This window comes from Peromyscus maniculatus, chromosome 8 (assembly GCF_049852395.1).
Source record: "Peromyscus maniculatus bairdii isolate BWxNUB_F1_BW_parent chromosome 8, HU_Pman_BW_mat_3.1, whole genome shotgun sequence".
Taxonomy (NCBI): domain Eukaryota; kingdom Metazoa; phylum Chordata; class Mammalia; order Rodentia; family Cricetidae; genus Peromyscus; species Peromyscus maniculatus.
Genome location: NC_134859.1, coordinates 34,442,459 through 34,457,652, shown reverse-complemented (window position 1 = coordinate 34,457,652; position 15,194 = coordinate 34,442,459). Strand labels below are relative to the sequence as shown.

Here is a 15,194-nt window from a genome sequence, read left to right as displayed (position 1 = left end):
CCCAGGCTGTAAAATGACAGATTTATTTATATGATTGGTGGTGGTCATTGTCTTTCTGGGTCCTTCTTTCTCCCTCAAGGTGTTGAAGCTACAGCCTCCTTAAATGTCTGACACATTAATGACCAGCAGTCATCTTATAAAAAGCTTACCGGGCTGGTGTTATATAGCTCAGTAGGTAGAACTGTCAAGCATGCGCAAAGCGCCATAGGTTTGACTCCCTGGCACTGAATGAAAAAATAAAGATTCTTAAATTCTGATATTATGTGCTGGATTCCTTGTCGAATTGTTGTAAAATACCCACTCTTTCAGCTTGTGGTCTTCCATTTTCTTGTCCATAAAGTACTCTTCACTTCAGATTGTCATGTTACTAAACGGTGTTATATTAAAGCCCTGTGTTAAGTGTCTGCTTTTGACTGGACTTCATGATAACCTAGGATGCATTTTACTGTTTGAATAATGGTTTGATCTTTTCGTTGGCTACTATAGAAGAGTTTGATTCAGTCGTGTATTTAACTTCCTCTGTCCAGTAGTGGGTTAGTCATTTCTGTTGTGTAAAATGGACAGCAGCTCAGAAACAAGTTTTTTTGCATGTTTTTTGTTTTTCAGTGCTGGGATTTGAACCAGCGCGTTACCACTGAGCTACACCCTCTCCTATATAATACTTTTTAAGATGTGTGGAAACTTTTAATGTTTTTTTATTAGAAAGTAATCTTTGGGGTGTGGTAGCACATGCCTTTAATCCCAGCTCTTGGGAGGCAGAGGCAGGAAGGTCTCTGAGTTCAAGACCAGCCTGGTCTGCAAAATGAGTTTCAGGACAGCGAGAACCTGTCTTGGGGCCAGGGGATAATCTTTGCTCAGGCATATATGAGATTATTGAAAGTCGTGCCCAAGATATTTTGTGATTATTGCAATTTTAGATTGTTTCCTGAATTGAAACACTACAGTGTAAGTAGTGCTAGTTCTGAAGAATGTGCACTTTCATAATGGTGTACCCTGTAACCCCAGCACTCAGGATGCAGAAGCAGAGTATGGCCAGCAGCCTCAGCCAGACAATGCTTTTGATGCCAATCGGGTACCTGACACGTCTTAAAAACAAAGTTTCATGGCTGGGTGTGTAGTAAGTGGTAATGGCACTGTATGCATGAGGCCCTGGATTTAACCCCCTCAGCACTGTGCCCAAAAATTTAAAAAGTTGCTTGTTTAACCTGAATGTTACTGGAACATTTACCTTTGCAGCCCACTTCCTCTACCAAAAAAAACCTGAGTTCCTTTTTTCTACTGCATTTGTATAAAAACATTTGGCTGTTAGCTTTTTTTCCTTGTGATTTTTAAAATAAAACTTTCATGAACCCTAGTATGGGGTTAAGAGTAACATGTTTGAGTGGCTGGTGGTGTCTTCTAGTGTGCAGCCTCGCATCATCTCCAGCTGTCAGCTGGGTTGTCAATATCCATTTAGAATTTCTTTTTTTGGTCCTTTTTCGGCTTTTTTTCCTTCGCCCATTTGCTTGCCAGTTGTATCAGTGGAGCCCAGCGTCTTCGGGTTGGATTTTGAGTGACTCAGTTTTATATACCAATCGGTTTTAAGTGCAAATCCCTGGAGATCAAAGTAACTCCAGTTTCCACTAGTGAGGCTGAAGACTGCTTTTCCCTCCTCCAAAAACTGACAGTAACAGTGATTCCTAATAGATCCGTCAACCATAATGAGAAAACCTCTATTAGCTCAATTATGAAGCTACATGTAAGGAATTAGGTCAGAAATGGATGACCTCAAATTAGTGTGGGCAGACAGAAAAGGTAGACCGCATCGGGTGTCCTGGTTTGGCGGTTCCACCACATTCCGATTTACCCCGCGTTCCTCGCGAACCCGGAAGGGACTGCCTTCAAGGGGCGGTGTTGAGAAAACGTGGCTCCTCTTGGATAGGCTCCTGTCAGTCACAAGTCCGCTCTCCAGCACTGAGCCCGCCTCGGGGCTTCCCTTCCCTTCTTGCCCGAGTGTTCAGTTTAAATACCCGAGCAGTCCTAACGTGCTCGTCCCCACGCCCTCGGGCAGCGGGTTTCGTCTGGTTGGCCAGAGCTCCTGCCCATCAGCAGTGACGCAGGGTTCGCCGGCCCAGGCCCCGCCCTCTTCCGAAAGCCCCGAAAACAATTTTAAGATGGCGGCGGCAGCGGCGCGGAAAACAATGGGGCAGGGGTGCAGGGGACAGGCCGAGGCCTGAGGCGGGCGGCGTGCGCTGGCCTGGAGTCGGGCCGAGCGGGGCCGGAGGAAGACCCGCCGCCGCGCCCGAACCCGCTCCACCGCCCGCCGGGACATGGCGCGGCCGTGAGGCGGACCGGGGCCGCCAGAAGCGGAGGAGCCCTAAGTGCCAGCCGGCGCCGAGAGGCCCGGTCCCGGCCCGCGCCGCCCGCGGCCCATGGTGCTGCCCACCTGCCCCATGGCGGAGTTCGCGCTGCCGCGGCACAGCGCGGTCATGGAGCGCCTCCGCCGGCGCATCGAGCTGTGCCGGCGCCACCACAGCACCTGTGAGGCCCGCTACGAGGCCGTGTCTCCCGAGCGCCTGGAGCTCGAACGCCAGCACACCTTCGCCCTGCACCAGCGTTGTATCCAGGCCAAGGCCAAGCGCGCCGGCAAACACCGGCAGCCGCCCGCCGCCGTCCCGGCCCCGGCATCCGCTCCGGCCCCCGCCCCGGCCCCATCGGCCGCGCGCCTGGACGCCGCCGACGGCCCGGAGCACGGGCGCCCGGTCGCGGTGAGTAAGGCAGCTCCTGCCGCAGCAGCCCTTTCTCCCGATAACGCCTCCCCGACGCCGATCGGGCCTCGGAGAAACTTCCCCGGGCGTCCCCACTTCTGGGTCTGGGTCCTGCGAGGAGGCTAACATGGCAGGGAGCTGGGCGCTTGTCACCTTCGGGAAGTGGCACTGCCTTGTACTTTGGGGAAAAGTTACCGTGAGGACTTTGAGTAAAGTCGGTGCTGGAAAAGCAGGAGAAATTTAGCTGCTGATAGGCTTTCCTCCCAAACTTGATTGCCAACTGTTGAGAACTTCATCTTGTAATAGCCCCGCGTTGGAGTTGCCTACGACTTAGGGCGTTCTTGCACAGTAGGCCTGGCCTCGTTTAGTCTTCAAATGTTGATTGGATCCTTGCTCCGTGGAAGGTCCGGAGCTGTAGGCAGGGTTAGGGCTTTAATATGGAAATAAGTCGCCCTTCAGTTGACAATATCCTACGGCTTTCGAATGGAAAATTGAAAAGCCTTTGGAAGCTTCAGTAAACTGTATGGTCTGCTCATTGAATTGCATAAAAAGTATTTCTTTTTTAGGGAACCCTGGAATTTTGTGAACACGAGATACGATACGAGGTGCTATACCATTGACAGTTCCAATTTTAACCTGCTAAGCCCGTTTAAAACCTCTGATAATATTAATAGTTGTTGAACGGGGGAAATGACGTTAGTTGTTGGTCAGCTGTGGCCTTTGGTTTTTTTAGTAACTAATCCTGAGATTTATTGGTTAGAAGTGTTGCCTCCCTGAAACTAATTTATAAAAGGGAAACGTGTGTGTGTGTGTGTGTGTGTGTGTGTGTGTGTGTGTGTGTGTAGGGGGGATTACTAAATTCTTGGTAATTTAAAAGTAAAAATTTACAATATTTAAATTATTCACTAATTCTAATTCATGTCTTTATTGCCTTTCACTTGGTCCGTTATAATACTCTTCCCTGGGTGATTGTAAAACTCATCCCTAACTAGTGGTTAAACTTTCAGTCACTTAATACCCTTCCTCTTGAAATGTTAGAAGCCTTTCTGTTGCTGAAGGGATGAAGTTTAATCTTTGGTTGGCTTTTGGGACCAGTCTGACCTAACCTATCTTTCCATGTCCCCCACAGAATTATTGTTTTCCTTCTTTCTCACATTATCTTTGCTGCCGGACTAGAAGACAGAATGCCTGGGTTCTGACCCAGCTGGTCACGTCTTTCCGTCCCTACTTTTCTCACCTGTAAGCCAAGGGTATGTTGGGCTTCTTACAAGGTGGCTTGAAGGAATCACATGAGTATGAGGTCAGGTGTGGTGGTTCATGCCCAGGGGCAGGCAGAAAAGGAATGAGTGTGGATGTGAATGGATTTCACAAGCTGAAAGGCTGCTTGCAGGATCTTCCTCAGCACTCTTCTGAGCCCTGTCATCCTGCAGCTACAGCCCACCTTCCTTTGCAGTGAGTTTCTGAAAACCCAGCCCACAGCAGAACCTCCTCTGTCAACTCAGTTATGAAACAGACCTATGCTGTTTGTTTTCAGCACATAGTTACCTTGCAAGGTAGACTGTAAGCTTTTGGAGTCCATACATTTTTTAGGCTGTCCGTATATTTGTTGAGTGATTGATAATGAATTCGGTTGTGCTTTACCAAAATGATTTCACTGAATGAGTCGCCTTTACTAACAAATCTTTCTTGAAGGAAAGATCCCCAACTCTCCCCTAGTCCCTGCTTTGAATTGAGCCCAGGACTTTGTACTTACTAGGTGTCTTAGTTAGGGTTTCTATTGCTGTGCAAAGACACCATGACCGTGACAACTCTGATAAAGGAAAACATTTAATTAGGGCTGGCTTACAGTTGCAGAGGTTTATTAGTCCATCATCATAGCATGCAGCATGGCAGCCCACAGGCAGGCACAGTGCTGGAGAGGGAGCTGAGAGCTCTACATCTGGATCAGCAGGCAGCAGAAAGAGAGTGACACTGGGCCTGGCTTGAGTGTCTGAAATCTCAGAGCCCACACCCAATGGCACACTTCCTCCAGCAAGGCCACTCCTGCTCCAACCTAATAGTGCCAAATGAACCAAGCTATGGGGCCATTTTCACTCAAGCCACCATACTAGGTAAGTTCTTCACCCCCGAACTACACTGCTAACTCTACAGAAAGACTTTTGAGAGTGGTGGGTGGTCGTCCTAATCGAGGTAGATTATGAAAGCTCATTTAAGAGAAAGAAAGAAACAAACAAACATACCTCGGGGCTGGAGAGATGGCTCAGCGGTTAAAAGCACCGACTGCTCTTCCAGAGGACCTGGGTTTAATCCCAGCACCCACATGTCAGTTCACAACTGTCTGTAACTCCAGTTCCAGGGCTTCTGACACCAAAAGTACTTGCACATACAAACAGTTGAACACCTCCTAGAAAGAACATTAATAGTGTTTGAGTTTCTGTCAAAAACTATGGTAAAATTTTAGAATTTACATCACTTTATGTTTTTTATTTCTGAATCACTGGAGAACATTTGAGTTCCCATTCAGTGTTTTAAAAAGAGATGTTAGAACTTGAATCTGACAGGTCTTGGTGGTACATGCCTGTGCTCCCAGGACTCAGGAGCAGAGACAGGAAGACAAGTTCAAGGCCAGCCTGGTATATGTAGCTAGGCCAGCTAGGGCTATGTAGGGAGAGCTTGTCTCAAAGGAAGAGTGGGGAGAGGGCGGCTGGAGAGGTGGCTCAGCAGTTAAGAGCACTTGCTGCTCTTGTAGAGGACCAGGTTTGGTTTACAGCATCCATGTGGTAGCTAGCCATCTGTAACTCCAGTTTCAGAAGATGCAGTGCCCTCTTCTGGCCTCAAAGGACACTGGGCACATATGTGATATACAGACATTGAGGCACAGCACTTAAAAAACTGAAAATAAAAACTTTTGGCTTTTTTGAGACACAGTTGATCTATGTAGCCCTGGCTGTCCTGGAACTCACCCTGTAGACCAGACTGGCCTAGAACTCAGAGATCCACCTACTTCTTCTGCCTCCCGAGTTCTGGGGTTAAAGACATATACCACCAAGCCTAGTTAGAAAACAACATTTTAAAAATCGTCTTGAGACTGACTTATCAGTAAGTCCTTTGAGTGTGAGACCCTGACCAGATGTGCCATGTCAAGTTGATGTTACCATGTTAAACCTTGACCTGAGTGCCTTGTGAGCTTAAACTTTAGAGTGGGTTAGTGTTCCTCTCTAGGCTGCAAGTTTACGTGATTCTAGCTGAGCTCTTCAGCCTGGGGATGGGCCCGGAGGTAAGGATCACTAAGAAAACAGTGGTGTTTCTATTTTAGTGGCTCCTTTAGAGGGGAAAAGAGGCCTTGACTCTGTACGATTTTGACTTAGAGAGCACAGCTTTGAATTTTCTTACTACATTTTTAAAAATTTTATGTGGGTGTATGTGGGTGGGTGTGCATGCCACTACATGCCTGTGGGAACTGGAAGATAACTTGCTGAAGTTAGTTCTCCCCTCACTAAGTGGGTTACAGGGATTGAACTCGGGGCATCGGGTTTGGTGGCAGCCACCAGTACTAGCTGAGCCATCTTGACAGCTCAGGAACACAGATTTTGCAGAGAGATGTTTGACAATTGTGTGTTCATTTGATCTCATTCATCTTTCCAGAAGGACTGTTAACATACCCCACCACCCTCCCACCCCAGTGTGTCAAACTGGTAGGCAGGGAGAGCACAGCCAGAGTTCCCTAACTGGCACACCTTGTGTGGGACAAGATCAGATATTACTAATAAGACTTCCCCTTTACTTCATGTTGTTTTCTTCTTAAGATAACATACACACCCACCCAGCAAGGAGGGGAACACACACACACACCCTAGCAAGGACCAACTGTTCTGCTGTGTTAGAGATGAATCAGGAACAATACTTCAGGCTCTTTTCTATTCTGGCTTTTGAGGAATGAGCCTGTTAGGTTTTCTTTATAATCTGTTCTTGAAAAGAAAAATACTAGTATTCTACCATTGCTTGTTTGCTTTGCATGTGTTGGAAGTGGGGTATCTGCATGGGTGCTGGCATACTACAGTTGGAGTTGTAGATACCAGAGGACAACTTTCAGGAGTTGGTTCTCCGCCATGTGGGTTCCAAGGAACAAACTCAGGTTGCCAGGCTGTGCACAACAAGCCCCTTGACTCACTCAAGTATCATCTTGCTGGCCCCAAATACTAGTATCCTAATGGCAGGATTGCCTTTTTATTAGGCTTGCTAGATTATAGAAAATTATCCACCCATTTCATAAAGACCTTCATTCTGTGAGTGAAAATAGTCTTTCATAGTAGCGTGAATAGTTTATTTCTATAATAAAGTGTTATAAAGGTTTATTTCAAGCCTCTCTACGAACTTTTGTTAGACTTTTGCTGTTGTATCAAGAGGAACTTAACCCTAAGTGGTTGTGACAGTTGACAAAATTCATCCCTGTAGCTGCTTTCCTTACCTCATTTATTTTTTTTTTTTGGTTTTTCGAGACAGGGTTTCTCTGTGTAGCCTTGCGCCTTTCCTGGAACTCGCTCTGTAGACCAGGCTGGCCTCGAACTCACAGAGATCCACCTGCCTCTGCCTCCCGAGTGCTGGGATTAAAGGCTTGCTCCACCACCGCCCGGCCCTTACCTCATTTATTATGAGTAACTCCTCTCATTTAACTTATTATTTGTTTTGTTTGTTTGGTCTGCTTTGGTGTTTTGAGACAGTCTCACTACAGACCAGACTGGCCTGGAACTCACAGAGATCCATCTGCCTCTGCCACCTGAGTGCTGGGATTACAGGTGCTTACCACCATGCACAGCTTAACCTGTCATTGTGGGGAAGCACTACATCAGTAGTGCAAAGAATCCCTTGTTGCCAGGGAGTGACAGCACACACCTTTAATCCCAGCATTCCGGAGGCAGAGGCAGGTGGATCTCTGAGTTCAAGACCAGCCTGGGCTACTTGAGAAACCCTGTCTTGAAAAACAGACCCCCCCCCCAAAAAAAAAATGCCTTGCTTTGATTGATTGACCTGCTGTCACCTTTGGGCTCCAGTTGCCTTATCATTTGTGCGTTGCCTCCCTCCCTGTCCCCACTCCGCTTTGTCCTGTGAGCTGCCTGGAGAGTCACACTTCCCTACTCCCAGTTACCCAGTGTGTCCAGCCTAAGAGTAAGACTGGAAACTCATGGAAGAGTTACACCAGTAAATTCAAAGAATCATCCTTCCGGCCAGGCAGTAGTGACTCACGCCTTTAATCCCAGCACTTGGGAAGCAGAGGCAGATGGATCTCTGCGTTTGAGGCAGCCAGGGTTATGGAGAGAAACCCTGTCTTGAAAAAAACCAAAATGTAAAAGTAACAACAACAAAAATCTTTCTAAGCACACAGAAACTACTGCACAGTGATCATGAGGGGGTAGGGTGGGGCACAGTCTTTTGTTTTTCAAGATGACTGATGTGGCTTCAGGATCCCATTTTCCCCCTGAGGCCTCCCACCCTCCCCCGTGGTACTCATCATTTCCTTTCTCACCGGGCCTTTCCCTTAGTTTACAAACAGTCTTTTCTCTTGTCTTTCTCACTCTCCAACTCCTTCTGTGTTCTCCCTTCCCTCGGCCCTTTCCACCTGACCGCCCATTGTTATCTGTTGTTTACCCTCCTACTTTTCTGAAATTGCCCCCTTAAAGGACACCAAAGATGGTATTGCCAAATTCAGTGGCTTCTTAGTCATCGCGCTGACTTCCTCCTCTGAAAGACTCTTAGCTCTGTCTTTTCTGATTTTCTTTACAGCTTTCACTCCGTGTGTGTGTGTGTGTGTGTGTGTGTGTGTGTGTGTGTGTGTGTTTCTCAGTCTCCTTCCTATTTTTCTTTAGTTCATGTAACAAATACTTGAGCTCCTACTGTGTGGGCTAGAGTGCTCTAGGTACTGGAAGTATACCAGTGAAAAGACAAATTAAAACTTGGCTGCCATGGAGAAAAAGGACCAGTAATTTTAAAAGTTAGTTCTACTCAGCTGTGTTGATGTGCACTTATGAGCCCAGCTACTCAGAAGGTTGAAAGGAGGGTCTCCAATTTGAGACCAGCCTGGATAACTTAGTGAGATCCTATTTCAAAATAAATAAATGTATTTATTTATAAGATAGGGTCTCACTGCGTAGCCCTGGCTAGCCTGGAACTCAAGGGATCCACCTGCCCCTGCCTCCTGAGTGCTGGGGTTACAAGTGTGCATCACCACACTATCAAAGATACTCTGTTCTTATTTGGATTTAAAGGAGGCCATTGGCTGGCTGAAAGTCTTAGGAAAGAACATTCCAGATAGTCCCACCTGCACAAATTTTCTGAGTGTGACGAAAGGTCAGTGTCAGGCAGGTAGGTGGCTGGCAGGTTATGGTAGGCAGGGATAGAAGTCAGGTTCATTGGAAAGCAGTAAGCAGAGGGGTTGAAACAGAAATACAATCTGGCTTTTCTTCAGGCTTTTATTTTCAATTTTTATTACATTTATTTATTTACTGTATGGGGGAGGGTACATGGAGTTAATGGAGATTTAATTCTCTCCTCCTACCGTGCTGGACCCAGGGGGACTCAGGTCATCAGGCTTGGTGACAGTGTCTTTACCTCCTGAGCCATCTTACTGGCCTCTGGCTTAGCTGCTGCTGCTTTTTTTTTTTTTAAAGATAATTTTGGTGCCAGGTGGAAGATATTTGTGGTTGGTGAACAGTTCCTGAAGGTAAAGACGTAGGTCTGGATTGCTAGACTAGGTAGTTTGGCCATGCTGAGAAATGGAATTATGAAAAACGGTTGGGTAGGGGGTGGGCTGGAGATGGCCCAGTGATTTAGAACACTTACTGCTATTGCAGAGGACCCAGGTTTGAGTCCCAGCGCTCACAGTAGCTCACAATTATCATAAAGAAACTAATTCCAGAGGTTCTGAGGCCCTCTTCTGACATCTGTGGGCAGTGCATGAATGCACGCACACGAGCTCACGCGCTCACACACACACACACACACACACACACACACACACACACATATAAAAGCAAAACAGTCATACACATAAAATAAAAATAGAAAACTTGGGACTGAAAGTATAAGTCAATGGTAGAACATTAGCACAAGCATGACCCTGAGTTCAGTTTCCAGCTCTTAAACAGAAATGAAAGAAAAGCAAAACAGTTTTCCTTTGCTTTTTTGTGTTTGTTTGTTTGTTTTAGGGAGAACAGAGACTCATGTAGTCCAGTCTGGCCATGTAGCTAACCTTGGCTCTAAATTCCATATCCTTGGCCTCACCTCCCAGTCTCTGGTATTACAGGCACCACTCCTGGCTTTCTTCCTCTCAGATTTCTTTTCTTTTATGGGTGTGCATATGCACACATGCATGCAGGTACCAGAAGAGAGTGTCAGACCCCCTGACATGGGATTAGGAGTGGAACTCTGCTCCTCCACAAGGGAGTAATTGCTCTTCATCACTGAACATCTCTTCAGCAAACTCGACACAAGATCTCACTGTGTTACCCAGGCTGGTCTTGAACTTGTGATCTTCCTGCCTTAGGCTGTAAAGTGCTGGTATTAAAGGAATACAGTATTATACCTGGTTCTTTTTTACACATTTGGAAAAATATTAATGTTCCTAGGCAACTATCTCCTTTTTTTTTTTTAAATAGGCGATTTTTCCCCCTAAGTAATGCCACTGATTCTTTTCTGACATTGTATGTTATCTGTAATCATAATTTTCAAATTTCCAGGCAAGATCAATCTTTCTGCCAGTCTACTGGCCATTCCCACATTTATTTCCAACATATCTAAAATGGCCTTCTTTCCTACCACATCTCACATGTCTTCTTTTAGCCCACTTAAGCTACCTGTATTGCTTTCCAGTGCCTCCAGCTTTCAGGTCCTTGTTCGTTCAACACCGGTATTAGCAGCTTGGTGGGAAGGGCTGACAAAGCTGTGTGCAGGGCGCCAAAGCCTGTGGGACTAGTGGGGGAAGGGATGCCTCTTGAGTGCAGTTTGGAACACTTGAAAAGAACTGGCTTGTCAGATGAGTCTTGATTTAGCCGAGATTTTTCAAGGGTTCAATGGAGCACCAATTTTGTTGGCTATTTCACAAGTTCTAGGAGCTGGTGGGATGTCTTGGTGGCTCAGTGATGGAACACTTGCCTAGAGGCTCTGGGTTTGATCTTCAGCACCACACACACATACAGAAACTGAAGGGAAATATTTGGAAGACACTGGGCTAAACAAATGTAATCAGCTTTCATAATTGAGGGCATTACAAACTGTAACAGGCGATACCCATGAAGACTTGCACACTTACCAAAAGGCATCTAAGGACTTTGATTCCTTTAGGAAACTAAGATTTATTTCATTTTATTTGTGTATATGTATTTAAGACTGAGCATATGCCACATGTGGGGGTGCCTGTGGAGTGAGAAAAAGGTGTTGGATAGTCTGGAACTGGATTTAACATGTGGAAATTTGGGTCATGTGGAGGAGCAGCAAGCTCTTAGCCACTGAGCCATTGCGCTAGCCCCTGGACTGTGTCGTTTTGAGCACTCTGAACCCCAACCCTGACATACTAGGCCAGTGCTCTACTACTGAGCTACATCCCTAGCCTTCTCACAGAATTTTAAGTTGACCCCTCAGACTTCTTTTCTTTTTTGAGTTAGGGTCTCACTGTGTAGCCATGGCTGGTCTGGAACTTAGAGATCCATCTGCCTCTGCCTCCTAAGTGCTGGGATTAAAGACATGCCACCAGGCTTGGCCAGACCTCTAAAACTTTTCATCTTAAGCTTTTAAACGTATTAAAAACCAAGTGCAAGGTTAGAACAATGGTTTAGTATTAAGAGCACTGGCCACTCTTCCTGAGGACCAGGTTTGGTTCCCAGCGCCCACGTGGTGACTTCAGACCGTCTATACTGCCAGGTGCTGGGGACCCAGTGCCCTATCTTGGCCTCTTCCAGCACCAGGCATACATGGTATACATAGACATGCAGGCAAAGCACCCGTTCACATACTTTTTGGGTTTTGTTTTTTGTTTTTTTCCAGACAGGGTTTCTCTCTATAACAGCCCTGGCTGTTCTATAACTCACTCTGAAGGCCAGGCTGGCCTCGAACTCACAGAGATCCTCCTACCTCTGCCTCCTAAGTGTTGGGATTAAAGGCATGCGCCACCACCACCCAGCTCACATACTTTTTTAAAATTAAATATTAATGCATTTATTTAAGCCAGTTGTATACTGAATTACTATAATTCACCTTTAAGTGAAAAATGAAATAAAATTATATGTAACAGCCTTATACATGCTACATGCTTAATATAAATCAGCTGTTTTAGAAAGTGAAATGGTTAAAAATGCTATTTATAGTTACAAGGAATTTAACTTCCAAAGAATTATAAATATTAACATTTAAAAATAAAATGGTTACATCACTTTTTAAATGGAGCCAGTAGATGTCTTAGCAGCATCAGCATACTATCTTTTAATAACCATTTGGAGAATGCTTTTCTTTAAACAAAATTCTGAAGCTGGCACTGGTGACACACTCCTTTAGTCCTAGCACCTGGGAGGCAGAGGCAGGTGGATCTCTGAGTTGGAGGCCAGCCTGGTCTACACAGTGAGTTCCAGGACAGCCAGAGCTACACAGAGAAACCCTGTCTCAAAAAAACAAAAACAAAACAACAACAACAAAAACTTTGAATCATTACTTTTTCTCTTAGAACTTACATTCTTTTACATTTTACACTGACTCCACATATGTATTTTGATTTTTAACATAATGTCTATGAAAATCTTTTTATTGATCACTCTTCCATATTTCTCTGTGACAAAAATAAATGTATAAATTGAACTTCAGACTTTCATTGTTTCCCTTCATCGTGTGTATGGTACAGGGAATTGAGCCCAGAGCTTCTTGTGGATTCTACTTCTAAACCTACACACCGTGCTTTTTTTGTTTTGTTTTGTTTTGTTTATTGAGACAGGGTTTCTCTATGTAGCTTCCTGGAACTCACTTGGTAGCCCAGGCTGGCCTCGAACTCACAGAGATCCGCCTGCCTCTGCCTCCCAAGTGCTGGGATTAAAGACGTGCGCCACCACCGCCCGGCCTACACCGTGCTTTTTTGTTTTGTTTTGAGACAGGGTTTCTCTCTATAACAGCTCTGACTGTCCTGGAACTCTTTGTAGACCAGGCTGGCCTTGAAATCATAGAGATCCTCCTGCCTCTGCCTCCCAAGTGCTGAAATTAAAGCGCCGCCACCACCTGGCTAGCCTGTTTGTTTGTTTGGTTGGTTGGTTTTAACAATAAATTAAAATGAAGTTGGTTCCTAGAAAAGAATACATGTGCAGAATATAGGTTTGTTTGTTTGTTTTTATGATTTATTCACTTGTACTCCATGCACATTGGGTTTTGCCTGTATGTATGTATGTATGTATGTATGTATGTATGTATGTATGTATGTATGAATGAAGGATCCCCTGGAACTGGAGCCACAGACAGCTGTGAACTGCCATGTGGGTGCTGGGAACTGAACCGAGGTCCTTCGGAAGAGCAGCCAGCACTCCTAGTCTCCAGCCTCAGAATTTGATTTTAAATAAAACGGCCTCTGGAAGGAACAGTGAGAGGGAGAGAAGCGAGAGGTAAAGGGGGCAGTGACTATGGTAAGAATAGATTGTAGGCATACATGACTGTCACGATAATGGATTATTTTGTACAAATGATGAATACTAATTATGGAGGAATAAAAGTGTGGACATGTGTGTCTGTGTACCACATCTGTTTCTTGAGTTGCATTATAATGATTTAGTATGCAATGAACAACCAGTGCATCATATATTTGTTTTAGACAGGTTTCTCTTTGTAGACCTAGCTGTCCTGGATCTCCCTATGTAGTCCAGCCTGGTTCAAAATTCAGAGAGATGCACCTGCTTCTGCCTCCCGAGTGTTGGGATCAAAGGTGTGCACCACCACCTGGCTAAAACAGAAGATGTTTTTTTTTTTTTTTTTTAACCAAGACAGGGTTTCACTGTGTTACACATACTGTAATAGCATCAGAAAATAGCTCACTGTTTCTGCTGTTCTGCATACTCAGTGCAATTCCGTCCATGCCTCCCATGTCATGAAAGAAGTGCTGGGATTACAATGCATGCCACCACGTCCGTTTGTCTTACCTAGGTTCTGGAGACCGCACTTGGTGATGAGGCTGGCATAGCCAGCACCTTTACCTACCGTGTCTTCTTGCCACCCTGGAATATTGTTTTTATAAAAATTCAGATTTTTTTTTTTGTGTGTGTGTGTGTACCATGTGTGTAGCTGGTGTCAAAAAATGTCAGAAAAGGGTGTCAGACCCCAGGACTGGAGTTACAGATGGTTGTGACCCACCATGTGGGTGCTGTGGAAAAAATTGGGGTCCACTGAAAGAACAACCTGTGCTTTTAACCATTGAGCCATCTTTCCAGCCCCTGGACTATTACTTTTGTTTTGTTTTGTGACAGGGTTTCTTTGTGTAACCTTGGCTGTCCTAGAACTAGTTCTGTAGACCAAGTTGGCCTGGAACTCAGAGATCTACCTGCCTCTGCCTCCCAGAGTGCCCAGGGGAATATTACTTTCAAAAGAAGGAAATCCTGTCTTTTTTTTTTAAGTGTATGTGTATGTGCAGACCAGAGGTCTGGCACCAAATGCCTTTCTGGGTCACTTTTCACTGGTTTTGTTTGTTTGTTTGTTTTGTTTTTTGTTTTTCAAGACAGGGTTTCTCTGTGTAGCTTTGGTGCCTGTCCTGGATCTCACTTTGTAGCCCAGGCTGGCCTCAAACTCACAGAGATTTGCCCACCTCTGCCTCCTGAGTGCTGGGATTAAAGGCGTGGGCCACCACTGCCCAGGTCCACTGTATTTTTTTGACAGAGTCTCAGAGTGATTCCCGCACTCACCAGTTGGCTAGCCCGGCTGTCTGGCAAGCTCTTGGGGTCCACCTATCTTTGTTTCCATTCCTCACTCTTAATCCCACGCCCAGGTGCGTGTGCGTGTGTGTAGTTGCTGGTAATCCAAACTCAGCTTCTCAAGCTAGCCTTTGACTGAGCCATCTCCTAGCCCCAGTCTTTTCATTTTGAACACGATGAACCCAGAGGCTAGTCTAAATGAAACCAGTCACAAAAAGACAAACACTACACCATTCCACTTGTATGAGATACTAAAAAGAATTCAAGTGGAGGTTGGCTCCTGGGGTCTGAGGGAATGTACAGAAGAGAATGTCCAATGGATGTTGAGTTAGGGCTTTGTGGTTGCTTTGTTCCTAGTGTTGAAGGTTGAGCCCAGGCCTCATCACGCTAAGCAGATGCTCCACCATTGAACATCCTCAGCCTCTAAGGTTTCAGTTACATGGAAGACAGACATTCTAGTGATGTTTTATAAAACAGTATCTATACATGTATGTGTGTTAGTCTCCCCTACTGGGCTTCTTAC

The 15,194-nt window shown here is 45.5% G+C and overlaps 1 protein-coding gene across 2 annotated transcripts in view; it reads left to right on the top strand.

Annotated features, from left to right (window-relative positions):
* Positions 1-2,119: 2,119 nt before the first annotated feature.
* Maml1 (mastermind like transcriptional coactivator 1) overlaps positions 2,120-15,194 on the top strand; it is a 38,759-nt gene continuing 25,684 nt past the window's right edge. Inside the window, exons 1-2 of one of the 2 annotated variants that reach the window (XM_076578264.1) lie at positions 2,120-2,747; positions 3,877-3,986. In XM_076578264.1, coding sequence (XP_076434379.1) covers positions 2,412-2,747; positions 3,877-3,986 — 446 coding nt within the window. In that variant the 5' untranslated portion in view covers positions 2,120-2,411. The remainder of the gene's footprint in view (positions 2,748-3,876; positions 3,987-15,194) is intronic. The other variant, XM_006987089.4, reaches the window with a different exon arrangement.